The sequence below is a fragment of the Hyalella azteca genome, unplaced genomic scaffold (genome assembly GCF_000764305.2).
Source record: "Hyalella azteca isolate HAZT.00-mixed unplaced genomic scaffold, Hazt_2.0.2 contig13953, whole genome shotgun sequence".
Lineage (NCBI taxonomy): Eukaryota > Metazoa > Arthropoda > Malacostraca > Amphipoda > Hyalellidae > Hyalella > Hyalella azteca.
Genome location: NW_025943855.1, coordinates 1 through 22,380, shown reverse-complemented (window position 1 = coordinate 22,380; position 22,380 = coordinate 1). Strand labels below are relative to the sequence as shown.

At 39.6% G+C, this 22,380-nt stretch overlaps 2 protein-coding genes across 2 annotated transcripts; both read right to left on the bottom strand.

Moving 5' to 3' along the window:
* Nucleotides 1–1,881: 1,881 nt before the first annotated feature.
* Nucleotides 1,882–3,645, bottom strand: LOC125178949. Its single transcript, XM_047883889.1, has 3 exons — nt 3,222–3,645; nt 2,780–2,949; nt 1,882–2,072 (listed from the first exon to the last, which is right to left on the bottom strand). Exons 1-3 carry the CDS (start codon nt 3,386–3,388, stop codon nt 1,882–1,884), a joined length of 528 nt encoding a protein of 175 aa, XP_047739845.1. The 5' UTR covers nt 3,389–3,645.
* A 1,857-nt stretch (nt 3,646–5,502) lies between these two features.
* On the bottom strand, nt 5,503–21,278 carry LOC108668099. Its single transcript, XM_018155244.2, has 8 exons — nt 21,251–21,278; nt 20,619–20,768; nt 19,737–19,908; nt 15,191–15,331; nt 13,896–14,146; nt 9,268–9,445; nt 8,828–8,839; nt 5,503–8,676 (listed from the first exon to the last, which is right to left on the bottom strand). The coding sequence occupies exons 1-8, from the start codon at nt 21,276–21,278 to the stop codon at nt 7,362–7,364; spliced, it is 2,247 nt and encodes a 748-aa protein (XP_018010733.1). The 3' UTR covers nt 5,503–7,361.
* Nucleotides 21,279–22,380: the final 1,102 nt, after the last annotated feature.

Below are 22,380 nucleotides of genomic sequence, written 5' to 3'. Positions count from 1 at the left end.
AGTTCTGATACTTTCTGATGAGTTCTGTCACTTTCTGACAACTGTGCATCATTTTCATGTGTACCTAATTTTGCCTGATTTATCAGTGATATGAGCAAGGATGTTTAAGCATTGTTTACTGTTTCATGATGTTCTATCTCATGATGCACAACCTGAAAACTATGTTCTGTTTCATTGAATCCGGTTAAACTCATAAATGATCTTGATACTGTCAATTATTAGCAGTTTTGCCCCATTTATAACATGTGTTTGTTTTTTCTGAGACTGATTTTCTAGCTTACTGCAATATCAAAGTGATTGTGCGAATTAATCCAATTATCCATGATTATTGAATCAATTACTACTTTAAATTCACTTGTGTAACGTAACCAGGCAGTTTGTACTGTATAACCCTGAGCGGAATTTTTCCTTGACAAATATTTCCTGTTGCCGCCTATATGGAAATTTCTGAATATTCCTAAGCGTCTTGAATTGCTCTTTCGTTACCGACTATCGTTTTTTAGGAGTTACTATTAAGACTAATTTTAAGTTCTGCCTTCTTATGGTACTCTGTTTTGCAGAGCACGTCATGTGAAGATGGACTGACAAGAAGTACAGTAAGATTCCAAAAAATCTGTATTTCATTCCCTGCAAACCATCTGCGTCCTCTGGCATTGAGGACGCGACAAAAAGTTTTGTTCGATACTTCCCAAATTTCAATCTTCATATTGTGCTGGTAAACAATTTCACAATCGGTTCTTTCTTTAGATATAAAGATAAGCTCCCTGTTATATGCGATCGTCCCTGACTCCCTGGTTTATCAATATTGTTGTGCACGATGTGCATCTGCGTACGTTGTGGATGACTTCACGCAATCTTTATTCCAGGGTCTCTGAGCATAGGGGCAGGAGTTGTAGAACAGGACAGTTGCTATCGCCGCATCGCGCCCACCTCATTTGACTGTGCCGGTGCGCGCTCACGCCGAGTGTGATGTCCCTATTTCTGACAGTGACTCTAGGGTGTTAGCTTCCACCTCTACCTCCGGGACTTCCGATTTGCGCATTTTAGAATCATTGTGCATCTTTAAACTTAGGTCCAGTTTGAATTCAGCTGCTAGCTCTATGCCTCTATCCCCTTGAAATTGTTAATAGATAGTTCTTTTTTTTTTTGCTTAATTTCGTTCTGTGCTTTCAATGTATCAATTTGTGACTTCTGATTCTAGATTCTACGAACTGATGATGGACGGATCATCATCACGGATGGAGCTGGTCTCCGAAACGTTTTCTATAAAGATATGCTTTTTTGTGGACTTTTCTTTTAAATTCTAACATGTTAACTCAGGTTCTGAGAGTCGGCACAGTTATGAATATTTATTTATTATTCATAGAACACAGTTCGGTTGGAAATGAATTACAAGCCTGAATAGTAGAAGGCGATAATCCACATGGCTGGATATTGTTGCCTTCTAATGAAGGAGTGATTTTAGCAAATAGTTACTTACTTGGTTACTTGGTTAAGATACGGCGCAGCACCGACGAAGGTATTAGCGCCTCCTCTCCGCCTCGTTTTCAAATTGAGTCCAGTAGTTGGGTCTTGCGCAGAAATTGTATTATCATTTCGGGGTCAAATGGTGGCGAGAAGAGAGTACTCAGAGAGAAAGGGAGGTTCAGTTGCTGACAGGCTGTGCGCAAGGTGTGTTGTTGTTGAGTGTATAACGGGCAGTCAATGAAGATGTGTTTTATTGTTTGTTGGCAATGGCAGGAAGAGCATGTGAGTAGTGGGGACTTAGTGAACAAGGTGACTATGTGTGAGGAGGCATGTTTCCAGTCGTAGGCGAGTGATGGCTACTTGTTGGGGTCGGGGCAGTTCTGTAAGGGTAAGTGAGGCAAGTTTGGGGTTAGACTAGGTGATGTGGGCAGGTAGGGTTGACCAGGCGGTATGCCAAACGCTGCGGTAGTGCTTGGCGATCTTGACTTTCCAGTTTCTCGTGCCCAAGGTAAGGTTGGTCGTGTTGGCTAAGTTCAGTGCTGCTCGTGCAAGAGCATCTGCAGCAACGTTGCCTGCGATGCCACAGTGTCCTGGCACCGGGACGACTGAAATAGCCCAGCATTGCCCAATACCAGCATAATTTTCATACTTCACTCTGTGCGCAAGCATGCTGCAGAGCAAATTAGCCAACATGATTACTTGCTGAAAGACACAGGGACTAAATCCCTTCATGGATGTAAACCAGCGAGCCAATGAGCTGCAAGCCGCCAAAACAATGGTCGTAACCCACACGCTAAACCCCAAAATATTTCTATTCCATGCAGCCTAGCCCCTTCACCACTTTCGATAACGAACGCCCTGCGCCACAGTGCTATCAGTACACTGCTACCTCTCCGGCCTGTCCGTTCGTCTGGAGGCTAAACCTCCACGCTTACCCCCTGCTCCCCCTCCTTTCGGTACCAGCTTGCGGAAGAATTCTAACCAAACCTAACCTAACCTTTTCGCGGAAATGTGGAGCGAACTCAGCGAAGGGGGTAAGTGTGGAGGAAGAAGATGCTGGTGAGCGTCAGGGCTGGGCTTACGTCTGCGAAATGGGTAAGGTGATGCGACAGTCCGGTGCGGGGCCGTTCCCATTTACGGCAGTCTGGTGCGGTCTACGGGCCCTGTGGCTTACGGCATTTGTAACAAGTGATGGTATGGGCTTAAATCATTGGTGTAGGAGCTATTGGGTGTAATCCGTTTGGAGTATCAGCTTGTGGGATGAGGCATTGCTTGTTTCAAGCTGGTGTGGCGAGATGAGGCAAGTAAGAACAGCTGCATTCTTCCCTCCCTTCCCCTCTTCTTCCCTCTGCAGCGCCGGCGTCAGGGCAGGAGGCGGCCGGCAGTGCGTCCTGCAGCGCCAGCAGCTGCTCCCTGATTCCTTCCAGCTTTGCTCCCGTGCTGCCGTGATCAACTGTCATCTCCTCCGGCACCACCTCGGGCCTGCGTAGCATAAACATTACGTAGAAATTAACAAGTTAACAAGACGAGCAATTTTACCCGCCAGCGGTAGACAAGTTAGACTCCATAAGAATAAACATTGTTGAAAATTCCAGATTTTTTGTTGCAGCGCGAGATGCAAAGCTTAGCGTTCTTGCAGCTGCAGCTTTAGAATGAATTAAAAAGTTGTCGAATTAAAAAAAAGGAAGAACCATAGGCTAGGCTCGTGGTTCGCAAATATCTTTCCCGACAGATAAGTAGCTTACATTGCTTACCCATCAGAGTTTTGAGAGGCATCAAGGAAGGCGGAGGGGGCGAGGGTGTCCTCGAGGACAGAGATGCTGAGCTGCGAGACGCTGGCCAGCGCTAACTGAGCGTGGCCTCTCAGCGAGGCAATTTCGTCTTCAGCACACAGTGTGCTCCCCTGCAGCACACCCCACATTTAAAATGGTATGGTACCGTCGACATCCTCACCGAAATAAGGCATTTTTCACCATTATGATGATTACGTTTTAGGTCGCCTGAATTGAATAACTTCACACCGGAATTGGGACCTGTTTTTCCTAGCCTGATCTACGCAGTAGACCCGCGGCTGACAGCAATTCAGCTAAGCGATACAATGCTGTGACTATAGGTGCCGAACTCTATAGTCTTGCACAAGAGGGACAGTCTTATGAGGAATTGTCAATTAAGTTGCGGAACATAGGATGGATGTAGTCTACAACACAACGAAGCCTGAATTAGATACGTGATCAAAATGTTCCCGATGGCAACTCAATGGAAGAAATTTGCTAGAGGGAAGGGAACGTTTCTCGCAATAGTTTATAATATAGCTAAGTATTCTTCGTGATGCGATCTAGATTTTCTTCATAATTATGGGATATTTTAGTGGATAACTACCATTAAAATACACCTGATGAAACGGATGCAATCGCCAGATAATACGATTAGAAGTTTCCGAATCTATACCGTCCTAAAACCATTCGAATATATTATAACTTTTATATGACTATTGCCTACGCCTAGAACTAAGAGACTACGCCTAGAACTAATAATTGAAGGAAACGGAATCTATTATACACACCAACGGATCAGTTGATTCGAAGTTCGAAACCGCAAAGATGCTCGGTGACTCGTAGCGTCGGTGGTTATCGTAGATGACGACGATCTATCTCTACTGGTTAGCAGTGCTGTCTGGAGTGTGCTAGAAAGATGAAATTGACCTTAATCTTCCAATTCATGTTAGAAGAAACGTGGAAGGTTGACCACGTCGAAATAAAATGTTATAATCGCATAAGAATTTACTATTTGATTTCGAATTTAATTTAAAGAAATGCGGATTGTAACTGGCGAAGTTCTCATCAAATATAGGTACTTAACTTACGACCAAGATCACTTTTCGACCAAGATCATGAGCAGGTTTTCCACGAATAAGTTAGTCAAATCGTAACCGGTCGGGACCAAACTAAAAATGGATATATTTGTTGGAAATAAGTTCATGCCAGCATCGATACATTTTTGTCCACTTCGAGTTTAATTAGCTCACTAAACGCTCAGCTTTGGCAGGTTTCCCACGCATAAATTTTTCAAATCGAGACTGATCGAGAATTGATTAACAACGAAGCTATTTATTTACTGTACACTCCTGCCGTCTTTGTCAGAATTATTCTACTTCGCTCCGTTGTCGCATACTACGTAACTAATGGATACTGCGTAACTAAATAGTACACGTGACGGCATAGATACACGTAGCGGCCTTAGTACAAGTAGCGGCCTTAGTACACGTAGCGGCCTTAGTACGCGCAGCGGCCTTAGTTCACATAGCGGCCTTAATGCACGTAGCGGCCGTTCACTATACTCAGCTTTGAGCTGACTAGATGAGCGTCACTGTTGTATGACCCAAGCTGAATCTGGCGGCTATCCATGGCGCCGGTAGCTTACTCGGCTAATAATAGCGGTTTCAGCGTTTAGTAGGCCTGTCGCCGATTCTCAACATCGCATAAAAATTACAGATTTTTGCGGTCTTGAACTCGCAACTCCCTGCTACAATTCTGCTCTCGTTAACCGCCCGGCCTCCTTGACGATTCTGACCAGAAACTGTCGCACAGAGCTGGGATCGAACCCGCGCCTCTCTGCGCCAATCTTGGGACTCTGAACTTTAACCACTGGGCCACCCTGCCATAATCACCAGAAGCACCTGTGCGACAAACAACAGATTCATAGATTCTGCATCAAAGTAATCATAAGAGCGTCTGACCAGCCCAACCAGTTTCTTTGATTTATTATTCCGGATGTTCTGAGCGAGTTTTTTTGGCGTGTTATCTGGCAAGCTGTTTAAATCATCTGGCAAGCTTAAAAAAATCTGGGAAAATACAGCGCCATGCAAACGTCATTCAATAGGCTCGAATGTAAAACTTAGTTCACGTCATTGGCCGAGTTGATTTATTCCTGTTGAGACTCAAACATATATGATTATTTGCTTTTGTTTCTTCGAAGCCTTCCAGAAATGGTGGTTTTTAACTTTTGACAACATTGAGTATACTCACTTCGGCATTATTAAACATTTATTGACAACTGATACAATGGGCTTCTTTTAGCTGGATACGGAAATGCCTCATGTGCCTAATCATCTTTATAGATAATCTTGTTGAATATTCCTTAAATGATGCCTGCTATTTTGTAAATTTATGTCTTCGCCAGGTTTTTAGTATAAAAATTTCCTTGCCAGGTATAACTCACGAAAAATGTCTGACCTGGCGAAGATACTGAAGTGACGCCAAGCTCACAGGCCTATAAACAACTGCCTCTTTGACTGTACAAGACTCTCTACGAAAATAATTCAATATTTGATCACAGACTTCATTGATTATTGTCTAGGAGCAAAGCCTATTTATCAACTAACATCCAAACATTTGAATTCATCTGTTCTATATTTTACAGTAAATAATTCGATCCATTGAGCTATGATATATGGCTTTGAGGACTGCATTCAATTACGTCAACACACATTTGATGGACGCTATGTTTAACACCTAAGCATTTTTATGAAGTACAAACGATTGAACAAGCTCACTAAACAAATACATTGGTCAGAAACTATTCCAACAATGTAAGACAGAAACTATTCAAGACAGAAACTTCACCTATCCCAAAGGAATTGAAGCTATTCAATGCATTAACTTTTCGAGATTCGAATTCAAACCATCAGCTCTCATCACCGCAAATTGAAGTTTGTAACGAGTGCACTCCTACAATTGTAGATCGACAAAGCAGTTGCACACAATATATTTCCTTGATCAGAGTGTATTTTTAAGCTCAATATCATTGGTATGGTAGGAAGATGGGAGACGACAGCTAGCCTGAGTCAGACGTGTTAACAAAACATTAGTAGGCTTGATTGCCTAACACGCACCTTACATTTATTGAAAGTTGTTTTATCTGCCTAATAGATACATCTATCAAAGAACACATATGGTACAAAAACAGTTCAAAATTAAAGAACTTGAAGAGTTTACATCAGCAGCAATGGACAATGGACATGTCGCATGCAGTCGAGGCGAGGCACTTCCCTGAACACCTGTCGTACCGTTAGTGGTTTTGCAGAAATGGTTCTTTATTATCCATCTTTGGATGCCAAAGTTCTAGCAGGTTCATTGAACAGGTAAAGTCCCACTGTGAGTCGGCATAGAATTAAGCAAAGCCTCAGTTTTCGTAAATCTGTCTGAATCATGACGTCATCTCCATTCTATAATTAATCACAGAAACCTGTTATAAATCGACCATTTGAACACAGATCGCTCAGACAGATTTACAACCAGGCGTTACGAACTATTGTGCAACATATCTAAACCATGCAACATTCACGTAATCTTAACTATTGGCACACATTCAGGTAATGGTTGAACCGTTCAAATAAGTGTTATCTGGGAATTTATATATTCCTCTCTCCCCCAAAGAAATCAATTATTATAACATCTTAATACCACGAATTATTTTGTTGTCAGATTTAAAAAAAATTGATATGAAATCTGAATGCGGCAGCGTTCAGATTTCTGAGTCTTCAAGTAGCAAATTTATTCCAATTCAAGCTAAGATATTCCCCTAAAATTTCTGTTCCAAGTTCAACTAAATTTTAAAACCAGGGATCAACTAACACGTACAACAATCACGATCAAAAACGATCAAAAATATATCCATTCAATGCGTCATGATAAATTTGATTGTCTACAAAAAAAAATCCTGCCTAAAATGCAAATGGCATAAATTTTGCCAATAATGCATGAAGTTCCTTCACAACAGCTTAACAACGAAATCTAACAATAGACATATAAATCATCAACTATCGAGTCACCTTTAAAGATAACATCACAATATTCAACTGATTGCTCGACTTTTTCATCTAGAGGATCATTTTGTCATAGCATCGTCGATTCGGTTAGTGTCCGAATATCGGGAGGAAAATCAGGATTTGTTCTACTTTTAGTTTTGTTGCACGTTTCCAACGGTTTGCTCGTACTGCGCTTTACAATATTTTGGCTTTTGGAGTCTTGGGACACCAATTTCGGGGCATGAACGATTGTGAAGGGCATATTTCTCTTGGGTGGAATAGCAGAAACCTGGGTAGCGAAAACGGGATGTGATATTACCTGCGGGAGGTGAGATGCATACCTCGATGGTCGGGGTATTGTATTGTAAGGTAGATAAGTAGTACCACCTAACGATTGTCCTTGCATTCGACTATAGACATTTGTGCGTTCTTTGGATTTAGGCAAGGTTTTCACGTGAGGCGATATGTGGTACGGATGGGGTAATAGTGAAGTCACGTACGGATCCCCGTACAAATTGGGTGCACATGCAAGCATTCCTTCAAAAGTTGGCACAGAATGAGGTAGAATTGTTTGGGCCATACGACCTCTGCAACCACTTCCGGGCTTGCACACTTTTACGCTCCCAACGATCGATTTCTTATCGTTACTTTTTCTGGACATATCCGAAGACGACGAAGTTTTGTGGTGTCGGCTGGTGATTGGTTCTACAGGTATATTTGTGCTTTGGTGTTTAGTTCTCACCCTATATTCTTTAGATTTTACCTTAAAGCCTTGTTCTAATATTCTGGCGTCGTTCGTTATCTGCTCATTTTCATTGTGAACATTATTTTTTGATCGGGTGGTAGGAGGTATCAATTTTTGTCGCACAGACGGGAGTTGTTCTATCTTAGCGGATGTCATTTGGTCCACCGTCGGCTTTTGTTGAGATTCTCGACTAGTGTCCGACGCCGAAGAAATTTTAGCTGTTTCACATGGAAGAAGCACTCGCTCTCTACGGATGTCAGGAGATAGAGCTTTGCTAGCTTCATCAGGGGGCTTGGAACTCTTGGTAGCGGAAACCTGTTCTTCAGTTGGCACTTGCAATGAGCTTTTCTTTTTAGAATTCGTTCTTCCAACTCCAGGAGAATCAGAGTCTGGGCTTTGCTGAAGTGGCGATAATTTAGACTTTTGCCTTCTTGAAACCGGACTTTCAGAGTCGCATATTGTTGGAAGCTCTTGGTACCGACCACTGTTGCGTGACAATGGTCGATTGAAGGAATTCCCTCTCGAGAGTGAGATACCAGAAACTCCAGCTTGTGCTGCAGCTTGTGAAAGAAACTTGGCCGCAGACATAGCCTCGACCACCGAGTCCCGTCTGGTAGTGTAGTGCTGGCGACCTTGCTTTATGAGCTCTTCGTCCAACCTGAGAGGTAACAGTAGCAATTTACAAATTCGATTCTGATCGTTTATATTAGCCTAAAGTTTATATTAACATGTAAAAAAGCATAAAATCAGCACATTAGATCGATTTGTTATGTGTGTAAACAAATCCAGTGGAAAATTAATCGACTTACCCATGATCATGGCTTCAATATTCAGCGTGCAAGGAAGAGAAATAGTAAAACATTACTGAGAGTCGAGTTGATTCACGCTAAATAATTTTCTAAAGTTAAGTTAATTAAATACATGTACTGAATGTTGACTTCATGCAAAATCAAAAGGCTTCGTAATCCAGTAAGGAGTCTAGACAGCAGGAGCTGGGCTAGAAATTTCACTGGCCGTTTGATAGGAAAACTGTAATACGTTTAGGAAGTGCAGAGGAGTTATACAGTTATACAAACGAAAAATTTGACACAATGTACACACACACCGAAGAAAAACTTTGCTAAGCTTTATCATAACCCAAGAGATCAGAATTACGACAATTCAACAAGCATTACTAATGAAATTTCAACTCTATCACAAGATCTAAAAATCATAAATCTTTATTTCAAGATTGCGATGTTGCTCATACCCAATATCAGGAGGCTTTGGCAGTTCTTTCTTAAAATCGTCTTTGCCAAGAAGCCAGTAAGTAGGCAGGAGGCCTTTGCCTTTGATTTGCGTCCGCCCCCGATACTCGAGATGGTAGTCGCCCGATTCCCGCAACTTGAAGGCAGTTTGCTCACTGATGTGGATGCGCCAAGCAGCACCTCAACGGTAATCGGGATAATAATTTCACATAATTATAATATGACATTATTAGGTCAATTTAAAAAAATTAAACCAGTACTCACTGCAGTGAGTGATAGAGAGCTCATTTTCTCGTCGACGAAAACGTGAAGTCATGGACGGATGGACGGACATGACGAGCACAATAGCGCCTTTTTTCATAAATGAGAAAATGCGCTAAAAACGATAATTTTTGGTGAAATGAAAAAATGGGGATCTGATGAGTGTGAGTACTAGTGTTCTTGTGTAATTTTTGCTCCACGAGGAGTGGAGCATTGATAGAAGTGATTGGATACTAAGTTTCAATACCTGAAGTCAATAATGTAACAGAAAATTGATCACAGTCCTGGAAGGAACTCTGACAGGGGAGTACAGCGGTTTTATGGACGGAGGACATTTATGGTCAGGTTTAAGGTAACGATGACTAGTTTAGTGATTAATTACTCATTTAATTTTTTTATCAGATCATGAATTTGTCGTTCTTTATCGATAAAAAATATATTTTAATTTTTATTTGAAATAAAAGAGCGTTAAATTTTTTTAGGGGACATAGGAACATTTCAAGGATGTTGAAACCCCTAAAATAGGCCAAGTGACGCCATATAGCTCTGAGAGGAGTAAATTTGACAATTTACCCGACTTTACTCAGTTTTTGTTTACTAAATGTTACTATTGTAATTTTGTCAATTCGGCAATCATTGTTAGTGAAATTTAATGATTATCCTTCTACTTCGCGCGCTTCCCTAAAACTGGGACAAACTTCCCTAAAACTGGGTTTTATCTAAACAAGCTTCAAGTAATCGAAATGATTAAATGATTAAATTTGAGAAACAGGCCGACCGACAAAAGAAATTAGATATTGAAAATGTGCACTGATTCTTTTCGTGTATCAGCCTATTTTTAACATTTATATTTATGAAACAGATAATGTTTAATAGATCTTTGCGGGTATCCGTTAATATTGATCAGCTAATGTTTTATAGCTCTTCATATGTACCAGTTACTGTTTAACAACATTTTATGTGTATCAGTTTCTTGTAAGTACCATTTGATGTTAATATTCTCTATGTGGATCGATTAGTGTTCAATAGTTTTTTTGTGTGATTCCGTTAATGTTTAATTCTTATTATGTGATACACATGTGAATCAGTTGATNTCTGGCAGGATGCAGGGAACACATATATATGCCATAGGGAATACATATATATGTCAGGGTATGCAGTGAAAATGTTCAGGCACAAAGATATTGCGAGCCTCTGGCAGGATGCAGGGTACACCTAAGTCAGGGTATGCAGTGAAAATGTTCAGACACAAAGATGTTGCGAGTCTCTGGCAGGATGCAGGGTACACCTAAGTCAGGGTATGCAGTGAAAATGTTCAGACACATCCTGAAGATACTGAGAGTCTCTGGCAGGATGCAGGGTACACCTAAGTCAGGGTATGCAGTGAAAATGTTCAGACACAAAGATATAGCGAGTCTCTGGCAGGATGCAGGGTACACCTAAGTCAGGATATGCAGTAAAATGTTCAGACACATCCTGAAGATACAGAGAGTTTCTGGCAGGATGCAGGGAACACTTAAGTCAGGATATGCAGTGAATGAGCCAGTCCGTCCAATGAAAAGTCTGGAAGCAAGCCGTACATTAGTGCCATGCAGTTGCTAGTGAAACCTCTTCTATATTGCGACTGTTTATATCAGGATTATTGAGAGTTACGGGAATATATCCTGCGTATGTTCATTGAAATTACTCGGGTATCATTCCTCTCGTACTCAAGCAAATTATCCTTAAGTAGCTGCAGGTCTCCGACGGAGCTGGACATGGCCAATTAGCAGGACATGGCCAATTAATGCTAACCTAAAAAATACCATGCACATTACCTATTTCGAGGAGGTGACTCAAAAATCTTGCAAACAATAATTCTAAAACCCAGCAGTCTCCAAATCTGAAGAATTTATTTTGAACCGCTAACTTCTCAAGTGAAATGTGCTGTCGCTTAGGTATTAAATGGCTCAATTGGACAACAGGCAACGCAAAATTTATATGAATGAGGGTTACTTAGAATTAAATACAAAATAGAAAATATGGTTTATGTACAAATAACTTGTGAAATTGGTCGGTGTTTGCGGCTTTTTGTTATCAATTTCAATAAACCCACTATGTTTAGAAATAAGTGTATTAGCAACAACGAGATGTGCTTGTTAGGTATCTTATGGATCTTGATAGAAACAGCGCCGGGAGAAAACAACTTTGATGGAAAACAGTCTCAACGATAATCGCCTCGATGCAAAACAGTCTCAGGGGAACAAGCACATTTTATTGAAACAGCTGCGGGAAAAACAGTCTAGAGGAAAAAAAGTCTCGAGGGAGACAGTCTAAAGGAAAAATAGCATCGGGGAAAACACAGCCTCACGGGAAAACAGCCTTGTGGGAAATGAAGCCGACTTCGCGGCGGAGATGAAAGATTATCTGGGCGTCGACGCTACAGGAAATTGCTGCACTCTATGTTGGTCATTTCGTTACAAATTTGATTTAAGTATCATCATGACAGACTAATTCAATAGTAATGTGCCTACAAATAGATAGTTTAATCTTATAACAAATAAAGAAGTAAGAATAACGCGTGTGTTGACACAGGAATCGGATTTGTGTTATTTTTTTAATTTGTGAGCCAAGTGGCGACTGAAAAATGTAGAATCTTTGATTCAATCGTTGGAAAAATTAGCGGAGATTGAATGCGATCTCCTTGAACGCTCAGATCCACGTTAGCCCATGGTGTATTTTGAGACTTTGTCTAGACGAGAATATGCAACAGGCGAGTAAACATGAAGGGGCAGGCGAGTAAACATGACGTGGCAGGCGAGTAAACATGACGGGGCAGGCGAGTAAACATGACGTGGCAGGCGAGTAAACATGACGGGGCAGGCGAGTAAACATGACGGGGACATGAGGTTGCAGGCGAGTAAACATGACGGGGCAGGCGAGTAAAAATGACTCAGCAGGCGAGTAAAGATGACGCAGCAGGCGCTTAAGCATGACAAGCAGGCGAGTAAATAGTAAACATGTTTGTCTCGTCGAGCAGTCACTATTCTGCTGCAAAAACAACACCAATACCGTCGCAATTGCTTCGAGATGAAATAAAATGCTGCGCTGTAAGCATGTACACCAACTAAGCATGTGATAATCGTGTACATGAAGAATGCAGAACATTATGACTCTAGTGCGCCCACTCATGTAACTCAATAAGAGGTCGGTAATAATTTTTAATGCAATAATTTGATATATTTGTCGCCATTGTGGCATGAGTTTCTGAGATAGTAAACATCGGACGGCGAACAACTAAAGATATAGAGCTCATGTAACGCGTGAGGGGTGTCACTGTAAATAATTGGAAACATTTGTGAATAAATAATCATAAATGATAAAATAATCTAGATTTGAATTTAATCCGCGTTCAAATAAAAAATATGAGTATTAAACATGGTTATTTTAAATGTTGGGCCCAATTTAATAAGCTTGTATATATCGAAGGAAAGATTTAAAACGAATAATTTACACACCAATGGAAAGAGAAATATTCAAATTTATTTCGACCTTTTTTTAACCATCAAGATGCCCCATTGGCATCCTGATGTCTGAAACTGTTTGAATCAGTCAGTCACTTCCTAAGCGTTGGGTAGGACGCATAGGAAATGACGTTCTGGCTCTACACTCCTGGCCACCGAGATCACCCCATGTGACTATTTCTTATGGGTTTACGTCAAGGAAGCTGTTTACGTCCCGCCTCTACCAGCAACTCAGTTTACGTCCCGCCTCTACCAGCAACTCTGGTTGATCTGAAGAACCGGATCACTGCTAAGGTGCACTCAGTAACACAAGATATGCTTTCTCGTGTGTAGGACGAGTTTGGCTACCGTTTAGATGTTTGCCGTGCAGCACATAGGAGATATGTTGAACATTTAAAAATATGTTAAAAAATTTTAAATCCTTTGTTTCCATTGGCGTTTAAATTATTCATTTTGAAATCATACTTAAACAAATACGAATGTAATAAGTCGGGCCCATCATTTAGAATAACCCTGCACTCAATAATAACCAACTACAACAAATATACTAACGCTGCGGCTTTCGGTGGTGGCCGAGAAGCACAGAAAATAAAACATGGTTTGACTTCATAACGACAAATTGCTACCTACCGACAATTGACGATGCGGAAACTTAGGTGAAGTAACCTTACAGACGTTGTAGTGGTTGACGTAATCTTATAGACGTTCACTTATGCGAAGTAACCTTATAGACGTTGTAGTGGTTCAAGTAACCTTATAGACGTTCACTCATGCGAAGTAACCTTATAGACGTTGTAGTGGTTTAAGTAACCTTAAGTAACAGTCATGCGAAGTAACCTCATAGACGTTGACTCAAGTGAAGTAACCTTGTAGACGTTGTAGTGGTTTAAGTAATCTTATAGACGTTGTAGTGGTTGAAGTAACCTTATAGACGTTGTAGTGGTCGATGGTGGCGTCAAAGGACGTGTAGAGATCATTGAGCAGATCGACCACCTCGAAGGGAGTACTGTAGGCACTGATCGTCGTGAAGCCCACGATGTCTGAGAAGTAGATGGTGACCTCGTCGAACTCCTCAGGTGCCACTTGCATGCCAAGCTTCAGCTGATCCGCTACAGAGCTGTGCCGAAAAGAGAACATCAAAGCAAATGAAGTTGATGAAAATAAGTTAAGCGATACTGTCACAAATTTGACGTGGAGTGAAAGCGTTGAAAATATATTTTAATAGAAGCTTTCACATATAAGTGCTAGTGAAGTTGTTTCTCAGTTGTTTTTTTACATGTGTCAGAGGTACTTAACAACTCAGAAACTCAGAGGTACTTGTTTTAGAGGTACTTAAATGTGTGGAGCATCTACCGTGGAGTTTGTTGTTTTCCTAATGAATGAGCAAATTTTAATAGCACACACATTAGAAGGACGTTCTTCATGGAAAAACTTTCTACAAATAAATGCTAAAGGCAAAGATAAAGTGTAACCATCACAATGATCGCTAATGAAAGTTCAAATGAAAAAAATAATATTTTCGTGTGTCTAATAATAATATTCGGATGAATAAAATAGGCTCTCGAAATAAAAACTTTACTCATGGTTCCAATTATTTATGTATTGTGTAATTTTGCTAAAGCTGTTGCGATGAACAGAACAAGGCGACGTCTTAGCAGCAAAAGTTGTCATCTAGTGATAAGTGTTGGCTGCTAAGTGTGCAAAATATTGAACCGCAGAAATAACTAAACCCCTTTCATTTATGAAATTGTGAAAGAAGAAATAAAATCATAACAAAAAACTATTCAGATCGTCAGCTTCAACATGAGGGGAAATTAATCACATGCTAATTATTATCACGTTATGGTCGTTCGGCAACATTCTTCAGTTTTCAAATCAACATTTGCGAACGTCATTCAAATATTTCTAGCGGCCTAAGGTCTAGATTCCTTTACCTATAAATGAAACATCAACGCATCTAAAAATATGAGCCCTATATATATTTTGGTCTAAGCCCTATATTTTTGGCTAATGTCTAACTAGAATAAAATAATTTCAAAGAAAATCTTTAATGAACTTTAAAATGGCAGCCAAAATCCGCCCAGCCAAGTTTTAAGTGGTGCCGCAGCGGTGCTGTTAATAAGGCCGCTCTCGAGCAAAACTTGCGGTATGTAAGACTCACCTCGGCAGCATTCTGTTGAGCAGCTGCTCTGTCTTTTTCTTCTCGACGTCGAGTTGCTCGGTGCGTTCCTTAATGAGATCCTCCAAGTTGCTCGAATACTTCTCGAGCATCTGGAACATCGTGTCGACGATGTTCTGCCGCCTGTCAGCAACAACAAACTTGAGCCTCCCCCAGTCCAAAGACCATTCAAGTGTGCAAACAATATTAGAAATGGAAAAATATTTATTAAAAATGCACTGTAACTGAGATTCACATACGTCTTTTTGGACTAACGCGAGCAAATACTCATCAGCTAGCGTAATATTTTATGTATATTTGTGGTAAATTGTTTACGTATGGATTTGTTATTAGACTTGCACTGCACAAATATTTGCTGGCTGTCTGGACTATATCGCCCAGACATATATATTATATTATGTCATATATATTATATTATGTCTGGTATTATATATATATTATATATGTATAATACTCCATACTTATCGCGGATCATATAATGCTTACGGGTTATATCGTTTAAGGATTTTTTATTACTTATATAACTTTGGCCTGAAATTTTATTCATAGTGTGAGAATAGGTAAGGATTGGAGGCAAGGATTTGACTAGAAATCGAAATTTGATATTGCAACATGAATAGAAATGAATTTAAAGATACAGATTAGTTTCCTCCATATTTTAAAGCGATTATAAAGTAAAAGTTTTCTCTTCTCTGTAAAATTTGAGTTTTAATTGATCTTTATATAATTAGAATGTATGAGCTTTTTTATTATTGGCGGAATATGGATCACGGAAATAACGGATTTGGGATAACAGATTTAAAATTTCAATATAACAGGAATTATTAAGCCCAAGAAACGTTAGGCTAAACGGGAGAAGAATGTAATTGCACATTACTAAGCTCGTCTGAATGTCTTCGTATATAACGGCTATGAGTTATTAATGAGGCTGCGCCACGCTAGTCTTACGCAACGGATGTTTCGTATGAACAGTAATGGAGAGTCCCATGTGCACATTTTTCGTTTGTTAGCTTTGCAAAAAAATATGGGAGACATGAGATTGAAACAGAGAAATGAATAAGAAATCCAATGGAAGAAGGTAATTTTAATTAGCTAAAAGTAACGCCTAGTGATGTATATAGTAAATGAGATGAACGAACAACTCAATAAAATTTATTACATGCATGCAGTGTAAGAGCGCATTCGTTTTCTAAATTTTTGCGTGGCCTCCCGTGATCCTTGAATGCATGTGGCCTGAGAGAGTGAATATGGCTCCAATTGGAGTACGGCTGATGTAAGGCCGGACAGGTTGCAAACTTCGGTTGACAGTCATTGCCGGGCGACAACAGGAATGCGTCGGGCTCGAGGTTACATGACATGCCGTGAGTATATTTACGGCATGAGAGAGGAACTTATTTTGAATATATTTTTCACAAAAATGAGTTTGTAGTCCGCTATGAACACACAGGAAAATTGAGTTTTGGAGCATTTTGGGGAAGCGTCTTGAAATTCTAAGCGAGGCAATAAAAGATGCCTACAGTATTTTCGTGCATGAAAGTATGTCACTGAAAGTCATGCGCGAGATGTAGAGAAAAATTACATCTTATGATTTATTTTCTTGAATGGTGCGATGTTTAAAAACCATTAATTTTATTCGGAATTACACATGAAATAATTTCGGAGCTAATTTTTTTAGACGGAGAATGGCATGCTGCTCTGCAGTTGCATTACTGCGCTTTGTGGGCTCCATAGTGACAGTACGTCAGTGAAATGAAATGGTATTACCATTATATTAATAATTGTGACAGTTGTGTTGTGTAAGAAATTCAGTTGTGACATGCGACTTATTGCGAAAATGTTGAACAAAAAAACACATATACAGAAAAGATATGCCGTAATTTGTGGGTTTTCTAAAAATATTAGTGAGAAGAATCATTCATGGATCTTCGCTGGTTCGTGGGTTTATGGGGGAGATTTAAACATTCCGCGGAACTCGATTGGCAGTAAGAGTGTACAGAAGGATTTATAAACAATTAAAACAATATAAACATAGCAAACAATCACAAAATAAGTACTTAAATTAGCACTATCAGTCGACAATTCCCCATCGCGGATTCCACTTATCGCGGTCGAGGCGTGGAACGTAACACCCGCTAAAGGTGAGAACTTTCTGTATAAAAGGACGTGTATATTTCTTCTAATTTTTGTGCTAATCAAAGACTTTACATATTCCTTTGAATAAGCTGATGTTTTGATCCTAAAATCAATAACCTAAAACTATACAACTTACCTGTTATCATGACCTAATATAGATACACATAACAATTGCAATAAACTACAAGTGGCCGGATGCCTCGTGTTGATATTGTCGTTCTTGTCTCACCTTGTGTCTTGTTGCATGGCTAGTGGGAAAGAGCTTGGAGTTCGTTCTTCATACTCCATATTTTGAAGCCTACAAAGGAGCCTCATAAACCTGACTTAGTACAAGCAATTTCCTTTAGCAAGACGAATTGCTTGACTGAGCAGAAAGCCTGTTCTCTGGAAAGTTAGTTCATTGGAGCAATAAAAGTTACTCTTGGACGGAGACTAAATTATGCGCGGGCTTGAGAAGAAGTTTTCACGCAAAAACACGTGACTTTTGTACAAGCGAAAGAACCAAATGACCGAGAAAATTCTGGGCAAAATTATTAAAAAATTTAATATTAAATATGCAAATTCCTGCATATTTGTCCTATTTATGAAGCAGAAACACTTCCTTACTTTTAATGATTGCGTCTTGTGATACTTTGTATAGTTCGCTTATGAAGCTCTTACCATGCAAAATAAAAATAGCTCTCAATTAGGATTTGAAGAATAAATTTTAACTTTTTTGGAATTGATTAAAAATTTATCTTGGAATCTTGCAATTCATCAAAAATGTCGTGGAAATTGACGCAATGGACAAATAGTATCTATGTTATTTCATTGTTTGTATTAGGAAATTAAAAGGCTTCATGAAAGATAAAAGGCGGAGTACTAATTTAAATTGTGTACGATAATAAGAAGTTTCAAATTAAATTTTTTATACAAAAAGGAGGAGTAGCAATTAAAATGGTGTACGATAGGAGTGGAGTGTTAATTTAAATTAAGAACTTGTTCAATGAAATAGAAGAAATGTTATGTCTTAAGGTGGCATAGCAACACGAGTGCCTCGCAGTCATCGAGGCGGAGCTGTTTCCTCCAGGGCAAAAAATGCTTGCCTTGATTTGTGAGCGGATAAAAAGTGGCGAGAATTAGATCCGGCCGCCGGGCAACTGCCGGATGCGGCCAAGACCATCATTTCCGCAGGCAATAAGCTGGCAAGAAATTAATTCAACGCACGGATGCACCATTCATTATATAATCTGACATCTACAGAGAGATGCACAGCTTTTGCAGAGAAAAGAAGTTCAAGCGCCGAATTTTGTGAATGAAAGCTATTGCTTTTGGAACAATATCATTGTAATCAAGTGATAGAATCAAACAGTCGGGACATGATTATTGGTAAAAAATATTTGAAAGTACCTGAAAGCATCGTGTTCAATTCTGATTGATTAAAGTTGTTTTGAATGAAAATACAAGTAAATAATAGCTATACTAAGCTGATTGTGTTTCATGAGGGTGGCATTGAAATGAATTATGCACGCGAATTTGACACAGAATTTTAATGCCCGAGTTCAGTTTAATGAATTGAATATGTAGTTAATTAAAGAAATATACCTATCTTCAAAAAACGAAAAATATCTGTTGAATTTAATTGCTTTGAAATTTGTTTCCATAATCAAAATTTATGTTTCACTTTAGCTTAGAACAAAGGAATTGGTCGCATACTTTCAAATGAATATCGCGCTATTAATAGCCTTGAATTCTTGATTGAGCTGAATTCAAGCCTATTTTATGAAGTATAGTATATATGAATTAATATATACCAACGCGATCGCACTGAAAGCTGCATTGCCCTGGGTTTTCAATATGACAAATTAGTTTAAATATTTTTCGATTCCAGTTCCTTGTACCAAAGTAATAAAAAAATGTAATTATAATGACCTGCCCGTGTTGAGTTTCTTGAAGGTCTCGTGTATTTCGTTGAAGTCTGGCCGTATTTCAGTGACTATAAACTATACCCTAGACTATAAAAAGGGACTATAGACTATACCCTGGACTATAAAAAGGGACTATAGATTATATCCTAGACTATAAAAAAATATAATTACAATGACCTGCCCATGTTGAGCTTCTTGAAGGTCTCGTGTATTTCGTTGAAGTCTGGCCGTATTTCAGTGACTAGACTATACCCTAGACTATAAAAAGGGACTATATACTATACCCTAGACTATAAAAAGGGACTATAGACTATACCCTTGACTATAAAAAATGTAATTACAATGACCGGCCCATGTTGAGTTTCTTGCAGGTCTCGTGGATTTCGTTGAAGTCTGGCCGCATTTCAGGGGCTATAGACTATACCTTAGACTATAAAAAGGGACTATAGACTATACCCTAACTATAAAAAAAATATAATTACAATGACCTGCCCATGTTGAGCTTCTTGAAGGTCTCGTGGATTTCGTTGAAGTCTGGCCTCATTTCAGGGATCTCGGCCCAGCACTGCTTCATGACGTTGATGGCGTCGGGGGGCGCAACGTTCTGGCGCACCGACGGCCTGATCATCGGGGGCGGGTCGCGCAGCCGCGACAAGATTTCTGGACAGAAGAGCAACGTTTCCGACATTATATACGGACCTCGTAGCATAAGTATCCGACATTATATACGGACCTCGTAGCATAAGTATCCGACATTATTTACGGACCTCGTAGCATAAGTATCCGACATTATATACGGACCTCGTAGNGTAGCATATTTAGCAACATATTTACGGGCCTCGTAGCATATTTAGCAACATATTTACGGACCTTGTAGCATATTTAGCAACATATTTACGGAGCTTGTAGCATATTTAGCAACATATTTACGGGCCTCGTAGCATATTTAGCAACATATTTACGGACCTTGTAGCATATTTAGCAACATATTTACGGAGCTCGTAGCAAGTGTTCCTTATCCGACATTATACAAGATTTAAATAATTTTTATGATAGCCTTGACGTCGAGTTAATAAATATCGAGTTATTAGCATACGAATTAATATCATGCTAATACAAATTTAACGGAATATCATGCTAATAGTATTTGAGCGAACATCATGCTAATGGTATTTAGCAGAATATCATTTTAATAGTATTAACTAAACAGCATGCTGATAGTTATTGAATGAATACAATGCTAAATTAATTTGAATGAATTTAACGCCATGAGTATTGTCATGAATATCATGATATGGCTCATCATCATGATATGGCTCATCATCATGACATGGCTATCATCATTCATCATGCTACGGGGAACAACTGACCCTGGTGGGAGAGCTGCAGCATGCAGTAGGGCTCGCCGCGCAGCAGCACCTCCTGCATGATGATCCCGAAGGCGTAGACGTCCCCATAGGGCGTGCCTTTGATGAGCAAGGCTTCGTTGCGCAGCAGTTCTGGCGCCTTCCACAGCAGATCTGGTCACATGGCAACCGTAAGGGAATTAAAGAGTTTATTGTGCGAGGCGAGTCTTGACATACCGTATGTATTTATTTATTTATGGGAAATATGCTTATAAGTTCTATTTTGAAAACAGTTCGTGTCCAGTCGAACAGCAAAGCCCCTGCTTCGAATTCGGCCGTAAATCTTTTCATTTCAGGCTCCGGTTTAATTTAAAGACGTAGTTATAACGTCCGATAATAATTTTGAGATCAAGTATACATTTCCGATAAAGTGGACTCGGCATATTTCCAAAGCAAAATAATATAGATAAGGCTAGAGAAAAATATTGATACGGAGTGGTGAAGGTATTACACGCCTAACATTTGAAAATCATCGAGGGATATCGATTCTTCATATCACGCGTGATTATTGTTGTCGAAAATATTTCGAATCGAACCTCTGGCAAAATTGCTATAATGTTCACATGATGAAACTTCGATACTTATCAAGCATTTACCCGTGGCCTTTACATTGAGCTGAACCATCGTTCGTTATAGATAAGCAAAGTTCCTTTCAGCGGCTGTTTACTCAAATATAGCAGCATGCTTAAATAAAATGCATAATGGAACCATATAATCATCACCGTGGCAGCATTAACTTCTGTCATTTAATAAAATTCTTAACTTTTGATATCTGATGAAATTCTTAACTTTTGACATTTGATGAAATTCTTAAATTCCAAAATTTGATAATGAATACTTTGCAATAACTGACTCAAGTCAGATGCCAAGTCCTCTCTCATTAACTCAGCTTTCAAGTCCTATCCGATGACTGAACGGTAGAGGCTTTGCTCGATCGGGGTTCGATTAATGCAGGCAGGGGCTTTTCTTGAGCTGATTTCTCACGAGGTATGTGTGTGATACTGTCATGACTTGTTCCTGCTACATGTCCAAATTTGTTACCTGTACTGCGATCTTTTCTGCGGCGTATTAATTCGTTATAAGGGTGGTGTTAGTGGAGCGTTTTCATTATGTAAGGAAAAAATTACGACGATAAATAGTGATAATTTGTTCCTGCGACATTTCCAATATTGTTACTTCTACTACCATGGTGGATAGCACACGTAAACTAACGGATACATTTTTATCCACTTCATTTTAAAGATGGCCATCTGTGGCTCATCGTTGCGCTGCCTGCCCCAACGTGTTGTTATTGGTGGTTGAAGATTTTTTCTGTTAAGGTGGCCATAGGCAGGTTATAGGTGAAACATAGGACCGACACGCAACCAATGCGCAATCGGTGCTCCGCCTATAGCCACCAATAATCATCGATGCTCCACCAATAATTTTTATTTTGACAGTTAACCATTGCGGATAATAAGGATCAAGCAAGAGTGCTGCTAAACCCTCATATTAAAACTGAGATTACCTTTCATACCAACAGAGATGCGTACAAACACATGTTAATTATACTGCTGTTAATCTCTATTCTCCATGAAACATTCTAGAAACTATTGAGAACCTGCACTTACTTATTTACGGATCTTTTCTGTGGCGTATTAATTCGTTATAAGGGTGGTGTTAGTGGAGCGTTTTCATTATGTAAGGAAAAAATTACGACGATAAATTATTTTAAATGCTACTCAAT

Excerpts from the sequence above, each read along its gene's own strand:
- LOC125178949 (XM_047883889.1), bottom strand. The coding sequence starts at position 3,388 with ATGTGGGGTGTGCTGCAGGGGAGCACACTGTGTGCTGAAGACGAAATT. Across the intron at positions 2,950-3,221 it reads GCCTCTCAAAACTCTGATGG|GCCCGAGGTGGTGCCGGAGG; the intron begins GTAAGCAATGTA and ends TATGCTACGCAG. Across the intron at positions 2,073-2,779 it reads AGGGAGGGAAGAATGCAGCT|TCGTCCCGGTGCCAGGACAC; the intron begins GTTCTTACTTGC and ends GGGCTATTTCAG.
- LOC108668099 (XM_018155244.2), bottom strand. The coding sequence starts at position 21,278 with ATGGTTCAGCTCAATGTAAAGGCCACGG. Across the intron at positions 15,332-19,736 it reads AAGAAGCTCAACATGGGCAG|GCGGCAGAACATCGTCGACA; the intron begins GTCATTGTAATT and ends TGTTGCTGACAG. Across the intron at positions 14,147-15,190 it reads CTCAACAGAATGCTGCCGAG|CTCTGTAGCGGATCAGCTGA; the intron begins GTGAGTCTTACA and ends TTTTCGGCACAG.